At 47.8% G+C, this 19,117-nt stretch overlaps 1 protein-coding gene across 2 annotated transcripts in view; it reads left to right on the top strand.

The window, feature by feature from the left end:
• Positions 1-16,019, top strand: part of UXS1 (UDP-glucuronate decarboxylase 1) — a 96,280-nt gene extending 80,261 nt beyond the window's left edge. For both annotated transcript variants that reach the window (XM_025869096.2, XM_025869095.2), the window contains exons 11-15: positions 4,919-4,962; positions 8,589-8,649; positions 11,035-11,092; positions 12,939-13,042; positions 15,447-16,019. In XM_025869096.2, coding sequence (XP_025724881.1) covers positions 4,919-4,962; positions 8,589-8,649; positions 11,035-11,092; positions 12,939-13,042; positions 15,447-15,578 — 399 coding nt within the window. In that variant the 3' untranslated portion in view covers positions 15,579-16,019. The remainder of the gene's footprint in view (positions 1-4,918; positions 4,963-8,588; positions 8,650-11,034; positions 11,093-12,938; positions 13,043-15,446) is intronic.
• The last annotated feature ends 3,098 nt before the right edge of the window (positions 16,020-19,117 follow it).

Below are 19,117 nucleotides of genomic sequence, written 5' to 3'. Positions count from 1 at the left end.
CCAGACATGCCGCGTTCTGTCTTTTCTAGACGCCCCTGGCAGCAGGGGTCCTCAGGGAGGCCTTTCAGAAGTGTGTGGTCCCTCTTGTCACACAGAATTCTGTCTCCTCAGTGTTTTGATGAAGCCGCTCTTCATCCTTTGCTGTCTCTTTGAGATGGCATTGCTTTTGTCAGACGGCTCTGTGGAGAAGTTCTGGACGAGGGGGTCCTGACTCTCAGTCCAGCCCAACTTCGGGAGCACTTGGTTTATCAGGGAAGGAGAGTAAGGAGGCCCATCCATCCTTTCCCGCTCTGTTTCCAGCATGTTCTTTCCAAGACTAAAGACCTCTTTCGTGGCCCCTCAGTATCTTGCCTTCACATTTCCAAGCTGGGTTACTGTTCTCACTCGCCTTTCCTGAAGCCCTTTGTCATCTTACCTCGGGGCAGATTTCATCCTTTGGGCCTGTTGCCACATCTTGAGTCACAGAGGTCTGTCAGGGTAACTCGGGGAGGATTGTGCTGAGTTCTGCGAGTCACGCACAGAAGCTGTATTCTAGCTTGAGCTCACAGAGCTCAGAAAATACTGTGTTCCAGTTTGGAAAGTTTAGAAAGTAGATGGCACAGTTCAGGTAGAGCTAGCTCATTAAGTCTATTTTGAAGAGACTTGAGTTCACATTTCAGGCAAAGCTTGCGCACGTGCTCACATGTGTGAGCGTGCGCACATTCGCGTTAGGGTTTAATTCTGTTTTCTCACCTCACTGTGATTCATTCCAATTTGCAGGTGAGAGAACAAGTTGAGGTGAATTTTTCCAGATGTGGCAGATTTGGGGTTTGAGTCACGGTCTGCATCTTTTAAAAAAGCCTTGCTGTTTTTTTCTAGAGGGAAATTTTGGAGAAACCATACTTCTTAGACCAGAATCTATGTTTTATTTACCCTTTGTATCTATAGTGTGATATCAGAAGTGATCCCTAACTTTGGGCCTTCATTCATGGAGGCACATGGGACACAGCAGTGGGGTTGGGGTTGGCATAGTGCTCCTCATGCCTCACCTCCCCCACCGCCACGTTCCTTATGCTCCCGGGTGAGCTCCCCGTGGTGCTCTTTGTGCTCCCCTCTAGTGCTCCCCTGCAGTGTTCTCCATACTCCCCCATAGTGCTCCCCATGCCCCCCGTGTTCTTTGTGCCCCCCCTCTAGTGCTCTTTGTGCTGCTTCGTATGCTCCCCTATAGGGCTCCCCATGCCTCCCAACGTGCTCCTCGTGCCCTCCATGTTTGTTCTCTCCAAAGGTGCTCCTCTGCAGTGCTCCCCTGTGGTGTTCTGTCTCCCCCCTCCCCCCGCGGCAGTGCTCCCTGGTAGTACTTCTTGTGCTCTTGGCTGCCTGCCCGCCCACCAGTTTACCTCTCCCTTCTGGTGGTTCCTGAATCACCGTGCTGCTTTGACCTGCACACAGCCCTGGTTATCCAGACTGAACAGGGACCTGAATCTCCGTGCACCTCTGTCGTTCTAGGAAGTGAAGACAGAGCTGCTAAAAGCCTGGCTTATCTTCTCATGGAGGAAAACAAGGCGGCCATGGGAGCCGGGCAGGGTGTTCACTGTCAGCACCAGGCCCTTTGTTACTCATGTTGTAGCATCTGTTGCTTATCTACGTTTGGGCAGGTCTGTGAGTGAGATCAGGTCTGTGCCCTGGTGTGTCTTATCGTCAGGCAGGGGACTGTGCAGGGCTTCCAGCTGTTCCTGAAGTCAGGGTGGGCATATTTGCTGAGGGAGGTGGGATCGCATCTTCTCTCTCACACGCACACTCTTTTTTACTTAACTTATTCACGTAGCATGCTTGCATAGTGAAAATAGTACACACAGGAATTAAAAATTATTGTATTGTAAATACTGCAGAAGTATGCAGGGAGGCTGATTTAAACCAAAATAGAGATGAACAGTAGCACACAACACAGAAACTTAAATCCAACAGGACTTTATGAGGATGCCAGGGAGGAAGGGTCCAGGGGCACTGCTGACATTGCATTTTAACTGCCTGCACACGCTGGGATATGTCTTCAAGGTCAGTTATCGACAGGACCCAGGAGAGTTGTGCATGGGGATCCCCAAGATCCACGCATTCCTGCCACAGCCCGGGGAGAGGGGCCCTTCCATTGGCTCCTTCTGTAACGTGGACTTTTTCCCAGAGGCCCATTTGCCACCCATGTGGACGTCAGGTGTGGGACCTCAGTGGCAGGGTATCTGCTGAGGGGCTTTCGTCACTGGACCTCAAGGGATCAGGCTGAGCTCCCCTCTGCAGCTCAGCTCTAGGCTCCTACAGCCCTATGGTGATGGAGTCAGGTTAGGGAGGGGTGCCTGAAGACACCCTGGCCTTCTGGGCATCAGTGCCCCCTCTAGGAGGGCACTCTGAACAAGGCAGTGGTGTGAAACTCTCTGTAGATGCAGCTTATTTCAATCTTCAGCTTATTGGGCCTTCCCAGTACGAGACTCTAAACCTTTGGGTTTATGCCATTTTGTGACATTCAAGCCATTGAGTGTCACCATCATGATTCCCTTGTTCCTTTTGCTGAGGAAGGCGTTTGGGGTGGTTCTTCAGAATCCTAACCCTGGCGGCCCATTCACTTCCTCCTGGCTGTGGGCTCAGCCAGCACACAGCCCCGAGTCACGTTCCTTCTGTCACATCCAGTGGGATGGAAAACTGCCCCTGTGTGTTTTTCTGTGGGTCAGCTCTGGTACATCACAGCTCGGAGGGCTGATGGGAGTGAAGACGAAGCCTTCACGGGCGTGTTGAAGGCCATCGCTGTTCTGCACGCACGGTGGGCTCTCTGTGGATGTTGCTGGCATGTGGCAGCAAATCCCCTGACCAGGGACGGTGGGAAAGGGCAAAGAAAGGAGACAGAGAAGGGTCTGGACTTTGACTAAGCACACCCAGGAACCAGGAACTAGCTCTCTGCCCACGGCCCTGTGCGTCAAGGATGCTGCAGCTCAGACTGATGGGTGTTGCCCAAATCGGATACTTTCTAAAGAGATGGGAGGGTGGCTCGCTGCCAGCTTGCCGTGGGCCACAGTTGACAGCTGGAGCCACGGGAGGTGCTGAAATTACTGATGCGGTGGGGTAAGAAAAAGATTTCTGAACTGGGAGTCAGGGTAGATTGTACCCTCCTGGATGCCAGTCACTGCAGTGCTTGGGGCTCTCATGACCTCCTCTGTGATGCGGTGGCACAGAAATAAGACTGGTGTCCCTCCCACCTGCAGGGCTCCTCAGGTGCAGGTGGATGTCCAGGATGACAGGCCAGCCATGCGTAGTGGATGGACACCCCCCCATCCTACGTCCTAGTTATTGGGCCCATGGCTTCCTTCCCGACTTGCCCAGATGTATCAGAAGGGTCAGCAAGACCAGGGAATTGGACTCAGGCAGAATTGCCAAGGAAGGGTGAGTCTGCTTCTCAGAGGCCCATTCATCTTTCTTCAACATTCCTTTACTGAGTTTGGTGGTTGCACTTGGGTCTTGTAGACAGAAAGCTCTGTAAATCACTTCCCCAGCCTCTTCTCACTGGGAGGGCCTCTGCCTAAGTAGGTAAATCCGATGCCCCTTTGACGTTGGTATATCCGAATGCTTATTAAGATAACAAAAGCAGGCTTCTAACCCTGCTTTTAAAAAACGAAAAAGGCAGCGGGTGCCTGTGAAGCATGCTTTTCTGACCTTTCCTGTTCCTTCCCATTTGCTTCTCAAACCTGGTGGCCTGTGCCCTGGGGAGCCCTGTTGGAAAGCAAGGCCTGTGGGGCTGTTCTGGGCTGTGGAGCTGTTGGCCTCTGGCTCCTCTGTGGCATCAGGTGGCCAGTGACAGAGGCACGAGTGTTGTTCTCTTCCAGGTTGGGAAGTCAGGCTGTTCTAGAAGGCAGTCCCTCCTCCCAGCTGCCGCCTTTCCACCACTGCAAGCAAGAAAGCAAGCAAAAACCCCCTGGCTCCTTCTCTGTGACTGTAGGGTGAGGGAGTGCCTCAGAGAGGCTCTGCCTCAGTTTCTTTGTTCTAACCACGTGGTGGACACTACAGACCCCACAAGGTTATTGTTCAGTACGTGTTCATGGAGCACTGGTGGTATGCGGGGTGCAGTGGGGCGCAGGTGAGTCAGACACTGTACCTGTCCCCGGGAGCTCACCCTGGGAAGCTGGTATGAGTGGCAGAGTCTAGGGGAATAAGGGAGAATGGGTGAACTTGAAGGGCAGAGCTGTTCATTCTGGCTGGCGGAATGAGCCGGAGAAGTGTCACAGGAGGGAACATTCAGACAAGAGGGTCTGTGGAGAAAAGGAACCGAGTACAGGCCTGGACATGTGGCAACAGACACAAATGGAGCGTGAGGGCCCCTTCTTTCCTTCCTCCCTCCCTCCCCTCCCTCCCCTCCCTCCCCTTCCTCCCTCCCTCTCTCCCTCCCTCCCTCCCTCCCTTCCTTCCTTCTGCCACCTCCGTCTCCTAACCATGGTTTCCTGGGTCGTTCTCAAACGTGGCTGCATGTTAGACTCACCCAGGGCTGTAAAAGTACCAAGCTGCCTGCCGCTTCCTCCCCAGAGATTCTGGGCTGGTCTGACTGGGCGCCTAGCTGTCAGGGAGCAGGACCCGGGTTCTAGGTACTGCTTCCTGTTGTGTGTGCGGCCGTCACCCTGCTGGGCTTGGAGACCCCAGAACCTAACGTAATCCCCGACGTGTCACAGGACCGTAACAGAAGCCGAGTCCTTCCACTACTGACTTGGAAGGACAGACTTGATACATGGACACATGCACTTTCCTACTGTCGGGGCCTAACTTGGAGGTACTGAGTGGGTTGTAGCATCACTGCCCCTTCGGCATCAGTTCGGAGGTCAGTCTGTGCCCCTGGAGTTTTAAGGAAACCCGTTTTCCTGTTACAGTGTGGTTTTCTCGGGAGGCCTAACTGTCACTTTCCTCCTAGGTGTATGGGTCCGGGTCGCAGACGAGGGCGTTCCAGTACGTCAGGTAAGGCAGCTGGGCCCGCTGCGCACAAGTCCGCCTTAGCACTGCTTCCAGCAGAGGTGGTGCAGACCAAACAGCCCGCGTCTGTTCGATATGTTCGTTATTTTCACATCTCTAACATGGCTCGGGTAAAAGTCCATTTTAATTTTCAGATGGGAAAGCCCTTGGGGTTCTCTGTTTAAAAGGTAAAATTTTCGGGGCGCCTGGTTGGCTCAGTTGGTGGAGCATGCGACTCTTAATCTCAGGGTTGTAAGTTTGAGGCCCTTGTTGGGTATAGAGATTACTTAAAATCTTAAAAAAAAAAAAGTTAAAATTTTACACATAAGTCTGCGGCATTTATGACTCATGTGCTAATCTTTTACTGCCACCTAGTGTTTTCATAGGGAAACTTGCCCAGTTCCTGAGGGCGACTTGATATCAGATCACACCAGCTGGAGAGCTGGCCTTAATCATCCAGCAAACCTGCAGGAGCTGAAACACACCCATTTTAAACGTGGGTTTCTGGGGCGGGTGAGATTGTCCTCATTAAGGGAAAGATAAGGTAGACCATCCTCCTGTCAGATTTTATGTGGAACCTAAATGCGGATAAAAATACATCTGAGAACGTTGTCGAATAGTCGCAGTGGTAATACCGTTTTCTTGTTAATCCTCCTAAGTCTCGTATTCTTGTTGGTCAGTTCAGTTGGTGACATTTTAAAATGCAGTTTGGGTTCTGGGAGAAGAGTTTACTCTATAATCAGTTGCACAGAACAAAGTATTTCCCCACATGACACGGTTACTGTGAATTCTGTAGAAGTTTCTGATATCCCGAATCATTGTAAAATCCAGTTCTATATTTCGGTACCATATATTTTTACTGTGCAGTGTAAATACCCGGGAATGCCTGTCAGGCAGGGTGACGGCTGCACACACAGCAGGAAAATGCTGCTCCTGGAGCGTCCCGAGAACATCCCGGGGCGCTGTAACCGTGAAGTGGTGGCAGTGAGGGTGCAGGTCTGGGCCACCTCGGCCAGAGCAACCACGCAGACTTTTGTCTGATTATGTGAGAATCCTAGGGAGAAGCCTCTTTGGGAAAAAGAGCTGGTAGGGAAAAAAATTAATAAAAATAAAAACAGCCACTGTAGATTTTTTTCTCAAACATATCTGTCAGTTTTCACATTTAGTCTAAAAGAAAGCCATGAATAAACATACATCACAGTCTGTGGTTTTTTTTCTCCCCAGCCGTGAGTGTCTTGCCAAGCAGGACACAAAGCCTGGGAGTAAAATATAGCTGGCACACTTTGGTGCCCGAATATCCTAAGAAGAGATTTAACCAGGAAATAGCAGGATTCCCTCTAGGACTGTTTTCATTTCAAAGCACTTACCCCAGGAACCTTGTGCTCAGAGAAAATGCATCAAGCCAGATTCTGTATCCGGGCCATCTTAATTGGACTTTGTGTATTGAGTACTATCTTTTCATAATAACACACCTTCCATCCCACCCACCTTCGCCCACCTCACGCCCCTCCCCAGGCTGTGCACATCGTGAGGGAGTCGTGCGGTCGTCCGTGATGTGGCATTACCTGGAACCACCTCACCGGTGGCCTCCAAACTTCTCCAGCTATGACAGCTTGCAAAGTGTTAGGGAGACTGCAGTAAAAGGCAAAGCAGAACTCACTCTTCTTAACTGTGCTCATTTACTTCAAAGGCAGCACATACAAAATTCATTTAAAAGGGCCTCAGACTTTTTCTGCCGGTAATTAAAAGATGTTAAGAATTCAGCAGTGCACATGCCGCACACCATCCCAGCTCAGGAAAAGTGCCTGCAGTGCGTGGCCTGCCCTGATATATTTCCATGATGTACCAAACTCAGACAGCTTTCCTGACTTCCCAGTTTTATTATTCACGACTCAGCTGAGATAGATAAGTTGCAGTTTTGCTAGTTTTAATAAGCTAGGTTTTTTTCTTTTTTTTTAAGAAACAATTAATTTTTGTAGTTAAGAATGTACAATGTCTGAATCTATAGTTACCTTACTAAGTTAACTGTTTCCAGAATCCACGATTGCCTTGAAGTGGCATTTCCCGGTTCCTGAGGTCCGGGTGATCATACCATACACATTCACATCTTGGCATGACTGTGTCTGATGTTTTCCCGGTCAGGTTATGGCCTCATCCCCATAACAAAGGCATGTTATCTTTTTTTTAAAAAAGTCACTTTGTCAAAATGACACTTTTAAAGAGCTTCAGGTTAAATGGGTGTGATCTATGCAATTTTGACCTTAAAAGTTGCCAGTTGATTACATAAAAGATGCGTGCCCCCACCATGAGGATGATTGCATGAGTCCGTTGTCTTCCAGCTTCACGTGGACCACCCCCCCATTTCGATATTAAAATGGATTGTGGATGCTGGTGAATGGCAGCTTTTAACGTCTTCTGATGAATATACAGAGACCGATGCCAGGAGAGATGTGTTGTGATGTAATAATAATTACTGCCATCATGATGAAGTGACTTTTTGCCAGTTTCTAGAAAAGTCATCCAAAGTCAGCAGTTACTTGCATTTGTGCTTGATCTATGAGAATGGAACGGACTATTTAGGCATGTTCACTTAAAATACCCAATCATCAGAAACAAAAATTCAGAAATAGTTTAACTGTTTGCCAAATACCCCGCCCCCCCCCTTTTTTTTTTGGACAAAAAGGAAAGCAAAAACAGGTTTTGTTTTGAAGTTGGCCATAGTAACCTGCTCCTTGCTGATAATGATGGAGGAGGAGGAAGGGAAGGCTTCAACGCAGACTGCATTTGGATCACCAGAACAGAACTTTAAAAGTCTTCTGAGAAGTACAGCTGATGAAAGTAGACGTAGAGAACGTGCTCGTGTGTAGCAGTGAGGTGTCATTTTTACGAAGTAACTTTTTTTTAACAGAGCCACACTTTAAAGCCTCTGAAAATAAGAACCAAACCTTGGTAAGCGAAAGTTTGCTTACTTCTCTTCACCTTCATGGCCCAGTTGGTCACGATCCATCTGAAACATCCAGGTCCCCGACCGTTCCATGCGAGGAGTCTCGGGGGGTGGCGAGGGGTGGGGGGGGAATTGAAGGTGAGGGGGTAGGGAGCACTGGTCTGGTTTATTTCAACACTGTGTTGTTTGGCTTTATCTGTGATTTGCCAGTATGAGAATTACATACTGGAGTGCATTCATTTCAGTGGGTCTTACTGTTTCTGTTTTTGGTTTTGTTTTTTTTTTTCAAATCATTGCTTTTTCATATGGACCAGCTACGTGGGCTCACATTTAAACATGGACTTTTCATCAGAAACTGTATTAACACCATCTTTTGGGGGTGTATGTCTCTTTTATTTTTATTTTCCAGTCGTTAAAGGGTTTCAGAAATAGACGAAAGTAGAGAACTTAAGCCCATCCGTTGCTTCCATTCCTGTTTAGACATCTCTACCCCACGCGCTGAGAGCGAATTCCAGATGTCATACCATCATCCATGAATACTTTTAGCTGTCTCAACGCCGCTTATTTGCAGGATTTTGTTTTGACATCGGCTTTCCATTTGGGGTTTGGTATTCTTCCGGGAGGTGGCGTGGGTCTGCCCGGCACCTGCGTGCTGCGGCACCTGACCTGGCCTTCTGTTCTTTTCCAGCGATCTGGTGAACGGCCTCGTGGCTCTCATGAACAGCAACGTCAGCAGCCCGGTCAACCTGGTGAGTGCGTCCGCTCCTTCCACGCCCCCTGGAACGGGTCAGAGTTGCGTCCTTTTGTGAGACCATAAAGAGCCCAACAACCTTCGCTTTATTTGCTGGCAGCACACTTAGGGCATGCGTGTGTTCACTTGCTGAATAGTAGAGGGGAAAAAGACAAAATAAGAGTGTGCAAAGGAATAAAACATCTGCAAGGCATGGGTGGGTGGTGTGACAAACACTCACCCACCTCTATCATCCTGAAGGACCTGGGTCTAGAAATTTGTGAAAGCCTTTGGTGACAGTAGATGGACATTCCTTTCTCCATTGTTTGGCATAATCTAATCTCTGGAAGACTTGATTAAGTGAGCTTTAGCTCACGGAGGTTAAGAATGTGTCCCAGGTTCTGATCACGTCTGGTTCAGCTGGCTGCTCTGGGGGCACCTTTGTTGCTTCTTCCTTCATTGCTTCCTGTGGTCCCAGAGTCTCCCTCTTGGAGGGATTGTAAGGTTCTTGCGCTCTGTGTTTTTAAGCAGTTTTACTGCTTGGTGAACATGCGTCTCTCATTCTGTCTCTGTCCAGTTCTCACCGGCAGGAAGCATTTCCTGATTTAGAATTAAAATCACGTTCTCTGTGAGCTACCCACTGGCCTTACTTCTCAGCGTGGGGGCCATTCAAGCTAGTCCAGTGCCTCCCGCAGTGGGGGTAACTTTCCAAGGATTTGGAGGGCAGGGTCATACCCTCTGAGTCTCCTCCTCCCCAGCTCTCAGCCAGAGTTCATGTTCATGTCTGGAGTTTTCTGACCCTCTCACTCACTGTCCTCTGAAGAGCTTCATTCCATCTTGTTTAAAATGTGAAGTGTCCAGTGCAGACTGCCCATCATTCAAATGCTCTGCTTCTTCCGACAGCCCCTGACATTAGCTTATCGGGAGCCATGGCCTCACCTTGACAAGCCTTGGATCGGCTTCAGGTGCTTCTCCCAAACCATCTCTCCTGCTTCCTACAAGGTTTTAAGGTTCATAGGTGTGGCCATGCCTGCTGATTCTTCAAAACCACTTCACTCAAAAACCTTTCTTTGTACTTTTCTTTGTAATCAGCAGTCTGAAGCATGTTCTGTCACATTCATTTTTCACTGAGTTGGGAGGGAGTTCTTACCAAATAGGAAAGGTGGAGGCATCATTCCTTTGTCAGACTGTTGACCGATTCATGGGTCAGCATGCACCAGCCAGGGCTGCCTTCATGCACTTTTCAAAGAACATGAAATTAAAAACAGAGTGAGACGTGTCTTGTGAGCCTGTTTCTTTCGAGCATTTACCTACCAGATACTGTCAAGGCCATGCCACCTTTATCCTGGGTGTTGCTCCAGGCCCTTTAAAATGTTCATGTTGTCAGTGATGTCCCCCACTCCCCAAGTAACCACAGTCTTTTCTTTAGATACTAGGTACCTTCTTTCTTTCTGAGGGGGGCCTTGACGCGGGGCCCTTTGGGAACTCCCATCCCTGGGAGAAACCCGTCTTCCCCAAAGTCTGAAGAGTGTCTGCAAGTAGCCCTGACAAAGACGGGGCCCTTCCCTCCCGAGTTCCTATCACTCCACTTTGCTAGTCAGTCCTTTCTTGGTGCTCATATGTAGGACTAGGTCCTCATATGTAGGACTTGGTCCCTTCCAGCTTCAGGACAGACCAGGAAGTTGGGGTACAGCGTATATAGGACACCTAATTGTCACACTTGATGGTGGTCTCTTACAACGGGGAGGGGTGGCAAATAAGAGTAGCAGGCTTGGGAAGGAAAGAGGGGCAGTGGCCACCATCCTGTGTGATGGAAGGAAGAAAAGGAGAAAATGGTTTTCTTTGATGCCCCCTAAGGGCAAGCTCACTCTATAAACCACATCGAGGCTTTCACTCTGGCTACCCAGAGCCCTCATCTGTGAGTGCATTTTGGTTCCTTTACAGCTCCCATGTGCAAGTAGGCAAGTCTGTTATTGCTTAAGTTGTTGACACAGTGCCCCCCAAGGGAAATAATATTGTCTTAGGAGAGCTCGTTTTGCAGACCCAAACTTTTATGCAAAGTGACAATGCAGTTACGGTGACATTAGCTACAGAAATCGTCCTGTCCCTTGGCCAGGTACCATGTGTCCATATCAGATGCTCTTGACCTAGCCAAGGGGCATTCTTGTCAACAGACAGTCTAGAGGACAAAAGGAGGACCAGACACAGTTTAGCACTTCACTAGGCGGATCAGTCATCATCCCGATCAGGGAAGCACCCGAGGAAACATGAAGAGCCAGGAGCCTCATGACTTTCCAAGATGCCAGAGTCAGCCCGTGGATACTTGGAATATATGCATGTGGTTTGGGTGGTGGTCTCTTGCTATTGTGATTATGCTTATAACCAGCAACCATTTCTTCCTTAGGGGAACCCGGAAGAACACACAATCCTAGAATTTGCTCAGTTAATTAAAAACCTTGTTGGTAAGTAAGATAAAGACGTCGCTGAGTGAAATTGGCTGCACTTATCCTATCAGTTAATAACACCCTGATTAGAAAATGTGTAATTAATACAAGCTAATTGAATTAGATAAAAAGCAGGACTTTTCAGGAACACTTAATTGTCTTCTGAGTCTTTACTTAAGTAATGGAAAGATAAAGATGAAGGGGCATGGGAAGGGAGGTTGGTTGTGTTCACAATTGTATCAACAGGTCGGGGTGGAGTGGGAGGAATAGGTTTGTTCCCAGTGCTTGAGATGGGACAGTGGTAGATCACTCTGCACAAGTAGTAAGTGTTGGATTTCCAAACACGGACAGTGCTGAGAATGGGATTTCGAAGAGCCAAGAGGGAGCAGTTCCAGCTTGTGTGTTTCTGATGGAATCTGCTGGCGAGTTTCTTTCAAGTTCTTGGCAGTTCCGGCCAACCTAGCCATGACATGTTGGCGGCAGTGTAGACACTGGGAGTAACCCCCATCGGGCGTGCTCTGGAAGTTGTAAGAAGCTTGTGTGTTTTCAGACAGCACTTGTGTTGCAGATGCACAGTGGGTGAGCCCTTTGTCACATCATCAGGCTTACTAGAGCTCTGGGAAGTGTGATTTTTGGGGGTGTAGGGTGGTATGTTTTCCATGGTTGATCAAGAAATTTGAGTCAGGACACAACAAGATTGGAGTGTGGCTGGCTAGACTGGGGTAAGCCTGATGTAGGACGTGCTGAAGTGCTTGTCCAGACCCCATACTTAGCTGGGTTGATTTTGGGGGGCTGCTCCTTCCTGAGTTGGAGCTGTCCTCTACCAGCATGTTCTTATCAGCTCTGGACACTTGGACAGGAGGGGGGCTGGCCATCCTCGGTTATAAATTGCAGGATCTCACAGCCCCAGCAGCCTCCCCGAGATGTGCTTCCCCAGCTTTCCCACTCTGGGTCTGCCTTCCAGGTAAGGAAGGGATGTGCTCAGATAGCAGTTTGTCCAGGATCTAGGCCATCCCAAACCTCTACCTCGAGAGGGGCCCAGGGGCCAGCATCTTCAGCGTCACCCAGACGCTTGTTAGAAATGCAGAATAACACACCCCAGCCATGTCTTCTGGATCAGAATCTACATTTTGACAAGATCCTTGGCCAGTATAATCACTATGGTTCTGTGAAAGGCTGAGTAGCACACCACCCCAAGCTGCAGAGGCTTACAACAGCAACTGTTGTATTCGTTTGTGATTCTGTGATCGGGGCTGGCCTCTGCTGGGCGTTTCTTCTGCAGGTCTTTGCTGATGGTCCCTCGCGTGGCTTCATTCTGCTGGCCAGCAGGGTAGCTGGACATCTTATATGTTGGCTCAGGGCTCACACCTGCAGGTGCATAAATAGGTCTTCCGTAAGGCGTCAGCCGGGGACTGGCCCACGGTCATTCCTTCTGCACTCTACTTGGTTAAACAAGTTGAAAGCCAGCCCACTTCCAGGCCAGGGGCTCCTGCAGTGCGTGAATGCCTCAGATGTGGCTCAGTGGGGCCATCGGATCACAGATGACCGCACACCACGTTTGCCACTTTTACTTACTTTGGAGTCTGGCTCTGTGGGCATGCCTGCTGTGTTAGCTGATGGTGGGTGGTCTGCCTGGGAGCAGGCAGCTAGGGAGCCCTGCTCTTTTTCTCGGGAGTGACTGCCTCTCACCCAGTTCTCATGGGGCCAGAGGTATAGTCCCCTGTGTGACTCAGTGACTCCGTGGGAAATGCATTCCGTCATCTGCACCCTTATTCACTGCATGGAGGGGATTTCACTTTGAGGCATACAGTAAAAGTCCCACCTGGAGTGGTTTGTGATTCTTTTACTTTTTTTCTTAATTCAGGTAGTGGAAGTGAGATTCAGTTCCTCTCTGAAGCCCAGGATGACCCACAGAAAAGAAAACCAGACATCAGAAAAGCGAAGATGATGCTGGCGTGGGAGCCTGTGGTGAGTGCGTGCCCTACACTGCCCCAGCAGGTCCTTGTGGGCGCTGGTGTGCTTGGGCGGACAGGATGTAGGGTTTTCTCCAGGCTGGTATATGGCTTCTCCTTTCCTGTGTCTCACTCAGTGACAGGGGAAATGGGAACCCACTGTGGAGTCTGCTTTTGTAAACTTGCACACGCACATGGCTTACTCTATGAAAGAAGGATCCAGGGCAATGGCCGCATGCGCTCTGGGCCTGGGTCGCCCTGGCTGACCTGCCTGTCTCCACTCAGCCCAGGATGTCCTTGGACATGCGGGGTTGGGCGAGGTTGCTGCCTGAACTGGGGCAAGCAGGTCACCAGTTCCCGAAGGTGGAACACCAGGTTGGGAGTTATGAGAGACCAAAGGCCAGGGAGCGGTGACCCTCCATGCCTTTCTGTTGCTCCTAGACTAAGTTAGACTCCAAGTGGCCTGTGGGAAACTGCAGGTAGATTAGCGTCTGTTCTGCAGGTAGATGTGGGAGATACCCAGGGAAGAATAAGTAACTCAAGAGGCAGCTTTAGAATTTAAGTTTAAATACCATCTTAATAGGGAAAGAAGAGGGGCACGTAGGCCTCTTAGAGGACAGTAAATGATTTTTAAGAACGGTGAATGGGGGCGCCTGGGTGGCTCAGTGGGTTAAGCGACTGCCTTCAGCTCAGGTCATGATCCTGGAGTCCCAGGATCGAGTCCTGCATTGGGCTCCCTGCTCAGTGGGGAGTCTGCTTCTCCCTCTGACCCTCCCTCCTCTCGTGCCCTCTCTCTCTCATTCTCTCTCTCTCAAATAAATAAAATCTTAAAAAAAAAGAACTGTGAATGGGCCCTTAGAAGAACAGATGGGAGATAAGAGAGCCGGTGACAGTTTACCTGGGTCCAGGTCTAGTGCCCTCTCCTGTGGTGAGAGTCAGTGTTCCCTGTTTGATGATACCTCCGGGAGGGGACTCAGGACGGCCGAATTTCTGCTGGAAGGCCTGTCTGGTCGGAGGGGTTCAGAGAGAGCCTCGTCCTGCACTTGTTCAAGAGCCTGCAGCCCAACACGGTCCATATACATATCAAAGCGGCAGATTTGGGGGTGATGTGGTCCTGAGCTCCCACAGTCATGTTTTGGGGCAGTCTCTTCTGTTGCCCTCCAGAGAGCTGAGTAGAATCCTATAGTGTTGGATTTTAAAGGGACTTGAGAGTTCCAGTCCGATCTTATTTTATCTTGGGATCTACAGGTCTGAGTGATCTGAAGGCCACAGGGATTTTTTGAGTGCACTAAAAATATGCTCCTGCCCAGACAAAATTTAATACATAAGAATTCCCACTGCACAAAGCAGCAAGTGCAGATCTTTGTTTTTAGAAAGCATTTGCCATCGGTCCTTTTGTAAGTAGAGCCCCTTGATTTTGAACAAAATATTTTTTAAAAAGCTAAATGTACACTCGCTGTGAAGTTAACTATTGCTTTTATATTATGGGAGATATGTAGGTATTTTTATTTCTCTGGAGTTTGGGTGTATAACATTCTAGCACAGTGGAAGATGAGGCATCTACTACTGGTTTCTCTTCCTACTAGTTTCAGCTCATTAGTAATTTCTGAGGGATCTTGTCCAAAGAAGCGTTTAGTCATATACCCATCTTGATTTTTCCATATGTGTCTTGTTGACAGTGCTGTTGCGGTACAATTCGCATATAGCAGACTGCCTATATTTAAAATGTCCAACTTGATAAGTTTTGATGTATTTCTATACCCGTGAAACCATCACCACAGTCAAGGCAACAGGCATACCCTTCTCCCCCAACAGTTTCCGGGTGCCCCTTGGCAGCACTCCCCTCCCAACTTCTCCCCTTGTTCTCATGGGCAGCTGGTTGGATTTCCTGTTGGCTGCAGGGGCGGGGGGGGGGGCTCTAAATTAAGATTGCTTCGGCAGTGTCATCAGGGGTTCTTCTCAGACTCAGCCTCTTAGGTCACTGGGAGTGAATGTCCCATGGGAGAGTGAGGTGGGTGAGTCACGCACAGGTGCTTCCCAGGGCCCCCTCCCTCCATCATACACTTCCGAAAGAAAGGCACATGCACACGGGCATTATTTTCAGGCGCTCTTTGTGGTTGATTCAAACTGAGATAGACTCCAAACCAGCAAGAGGTGGTTCAGGTCTTTGGAGATTAGAGCTCATCTTATGTCCATCCGGGGTGTAATTTGGCAAATTGCCCAGTGTGTTCTGAAAGCAGCTTTGGAAGGACCTTGTCCTGGCGAGTCCCGTCATGCGGTGTGACCCACCCGCAGTGCTGTGAGTGCCCCTGCGGAGGGCAGACCGCTCATCAGCACTTCCTGCCCGTGAAACCCCGGGGAGGTCTGTAGTTTCTTTCAACAGTGACCTTGTCTCCCCTTCTCACCTTCTCTTTAAACAGGTCCCTCTGGAAGAAGGTTTGAACAAAGCCATCCACTATTTCCGTAAAGAACTCGAGTACCAGGCAAATAATCAATACATCCCCAAACCAAAGCCCGCAAGAATAAAAAAAGGACGGACACGCCATAACTGAAAACCTCACTTTTTGGGATGGGAGATTCCCTGTTTCACACTTGATGGGATGTATTTTTTTTTTCTTTCTTTCTTTTTTTTTTTTTTAAGAAAGACTTAAAACAGGTGTCATGAAGAACAAACTGGAATTTCATTCTGAAGCTTGCTTTAAAGAAATGGATGTGCCTAAAAACTCCCCTCAGAAAACTGCAAATTTTGCCTTGCACTTTTTAAAATCTGTCTTTTTATGTAAAATAGCGTAGATGCATCTTTGCGTATTTTCACGTTTTTTATCTTGCTATGAGAACATATGTCATGACTGTCATTGACAGTTTTATTTACTGGTTTCTTTGTGAAGCTGAAAAGGAACATTAAATGGGGTGAAAAATGCCAATTTTATTTATAAAAGTGGGTACTTACAAATGAGACATTATACTATGCATAAAGGACAAAAAAAAAGAAAGTAAATTTAGCAGTATTGTCAGGTGGGTGACGCACCGGCTTTTATTCTTCAGGCAGATAAAAGAATTCTGTTGGAGAGCTTTATGTTTCTTTTAATTCAGAATTTTTCCAAGGTCTAGTTTTTAGTTGCAAACTTGACTTTGAAATACTTCTGTTGGTTATCACGATCAAGGATATTTGAAATCACTACTGTGTTGTGCTGTGTATTTGGGGTGGGGGTGGGAGGGGACAAAGTTAACGTATTCTTGGTTAACAGTGGTTAAATATGCTATTTTAATAAAATATTGAAACACACTTGCAGTTTTAAAGGTTGGCTCTCTGCTTTGCATGATGCGTTGTTGGATTGCTAAGAAAAATGCTGTAGAATTTAAAGGAAAAACCCGAAAACATCCAGGTTGGTATATGTAACCTGATGAGTGGGTATTAAAAACATTGCTCTGCTCCTGGGGCTGAATCTGCATATAATATTAACTGCTGTGTGGAGAGACTTTTCCGATCTCACCCAGGGTTTGAATCACTGTGTGTCCTTCTCTGGCAGCAATGACCAGATGGAGAAAAAGAAGTGCCATTTGTTGTAAAATCTGTAAACTAGGTGGGTTGAGTGAAAACTTTGAGAGCTTTTGCTTTCATTAAGAAATCTTTCAAGCTCTGGTGTTAGGATTTTTGTATTCCTTTTGTAATAAATGGGAGAACAATATAGGGAGTTAAAGCAACTACATTTTCCAAGCTAGCTGGTTCTGCATGATAGCAACAGAGGCTGACCTGGTACCAGGAGAGCTCGAGCAGTGGAGCAGAATGCCTGTTTCCATAACTAACCAGGGTAAGCCAGACTCGCCTGCCCTTCACAATCACTTGGGGATTTTTTTTTTTTTAATTGGACATGTTTTTCCTATCAGAATCACTGAGGCCAGGCCAAGGAAGCTGTGGTTTTGTTTTATTTGTCATGCTAAATCCCCCAGAAGATTCTAGAGCTCGGGATTGTTGCTAGATCAGACATTGTGTGAAAGAGAAAGAGAGTATTTACGGAAGGTTCTTATTTTAATTGTCATTATTTTGGCCTGAACTGTGCGATACACCATTTACTGGGCAGAGGTGAACAGAGCTGAGAAGTTTGGACCCCAGACATTGCAGAACGAGTAGAGACCTGGAGGCAACTTTTGTAGAGCTAAGTTGGACAGAGCAGTTTGGGGGTACCCAAAAGCCCTGGGGTTCAGGATTCTCTTACCTTATTATTTGCTCGTGTCTAGAATTCTGGAATTTTTTTTTACTTTTGTCTCTATAATTTTCATAAAAGTTTTCAGGGAACAAGGAAGAAGGGGAAGAGGGATCATGTCTAACTCCCCCTAAGGAAAAGGGTAATGCATCCAGGGAAAAAAATGTAAGCTTTGGATTGAGCATGTGACTGTCCCAGGGAGAGAGGAAAGTCGTATTGAGGGAGCCTGGGCAGGGGCAGGTGGGTGGTTAGATGACAGTGCCCCTGCATTTCAGGATTGCCTCCTGATCTGGGATTCACTGCTGGGGTACAACTCCTCTTCCTTCAGTGACCGTGAATGAGCTCAAGCAAGGTGCACATTGCAGAATCAGAACTTGCTGGATTTCTCTTATGTGCTCTCTAGTACTGAGCCTGGCCCACTGGCCCCAAGTAGACTCTTGCAGCAGCCTGGTTACTCCATGAGCCCTGGTGGAGTCTTCGCTCATGGCACTGGCCGTGGATGGGCTGCCCTTCTAATAGTTCTGAGTTGGACTGGGAGCTTGACTTTTTTTTCAGTTCTCAATTTCGAAGTTGTATTGAGTGAAATGCCGGTCTGGCCATGACAGTGAGTTACAATTTGGCCTCATAAGAGACTATGGGAAATCTAGGAAGTCCTCAGTGATTTCCTGGGGCAGAGGAGCTGTGAGTTTTAATGTTTCAGTTTGCATATGAAGGTGATTTGTGTGTATTACCTAGACTTTCTCTGTAGTTGTTACATTTGCAAGGAAATTGAAAAAATTGAATTGCCCTGAGAACCACTTACTACAGTATCCAGAGGTGGGGATGCACACTGCTTCAAAGACTGCAGTAGGGCTTTGTTCTCATTACCAAGATTAACCCACCTGTTTTCTCTGTATTAAAAATTCTTGACTGTGTCCTGTTTGTACCCTAGGCACATTGGGGAACGGGTCATTTTTATCTACAGCTGTGCTGTGGGAAGGAAAAGTAGGGCTTTGATTATCAAAAATCTTAATTTTTTTTTTCTCCTTTTAGGTGGGACAACATCTAGCAAGGCTGGCATGATTTCCCTTTCCCCAGGTCAGTTGGGCTCTGATATAACCCCAGCAGGTTAGACCGGTTAACTAGTGCCTCCCGAGAGGGCAGGTCTTGTTAGGGAGAACAGAGTCCTCTGCTCTAATTCAAAACAGTTCATTTTTCTCTGCTGAGCACGGAATTTTTCTCTGCTCTTTACCTATGAACACCAGGTTGAGTTCCTAGAGATAAAACTCACAAAATTTTGGGGTCCCCCTGGATTTTTTTAACTAAGACTTGTCCACACGGGCCGCCAGCAGTTTGTCAGTTACAATTCAGATGTTCCTCCTTTGGCCCTGCTCTTGCAGTAAGTTGTTGTCCTATGTATTCGCCTGTCAGTTTTCAATTTGGGGGACAGCAGTTTGCCCTGTGACCTCACTACTCTGTTGCCTCTAAGAAGAGATGTTGGTTTTTTTCAGTTCTGCTTTTTAGCAAGACAGAGGGATGACTTGCAAGCCCCATCCATGTTGGTGAAAGGGTTTGTTCGAGAACTTTAATGCATGTTAAAAGTCTTACTATTTGTGTATATTTTGAAATTTTGTGTGTCTGTATTTTTTATACATTTTATTTGAAGTGAAACTAATGTGACGTGCTATAAAGACCCAGGATGCAGGAGTCAGAATAGCTGGCTCTGCCACTTACCAACAGTGGTAGGCCAGTTCTTAAAGAAACAAAAATGAAGAAAAATGCAAGGAGGAGACCTCTGTTTCCAAGAAGATGGAGTAGGCCGACTTTGCCTTTTCTTCCCACTAAGTACGGTTTAAAATTCTGGACATGATATGTAAAACACACGTAGGAGGACTTTGGAAGTGGAT

Source organism: Callorhinus ursinus, unplaced genomic scaffold (genome assembly GCF_003265705.2).
Source record: "Callorhinus ursinus isolate GAN/ISIS: 27379988/994484 unplaced genomic scaffold, GSC_fseal_2.0 scaffold10, whole genome shotgun sequence".
In the NCBI taxonomy this organism is placed as follows: Eukaryota; Metazoa; Chordata; class Mammalia; order Carnivora; family Otariidae; genus Callorhinus; species Callorhinus ursinus.
Note: the sequence above shows the minus strand (reverse complement) of the source record. Positions and strands in the feature narration are given on the sequence as shown.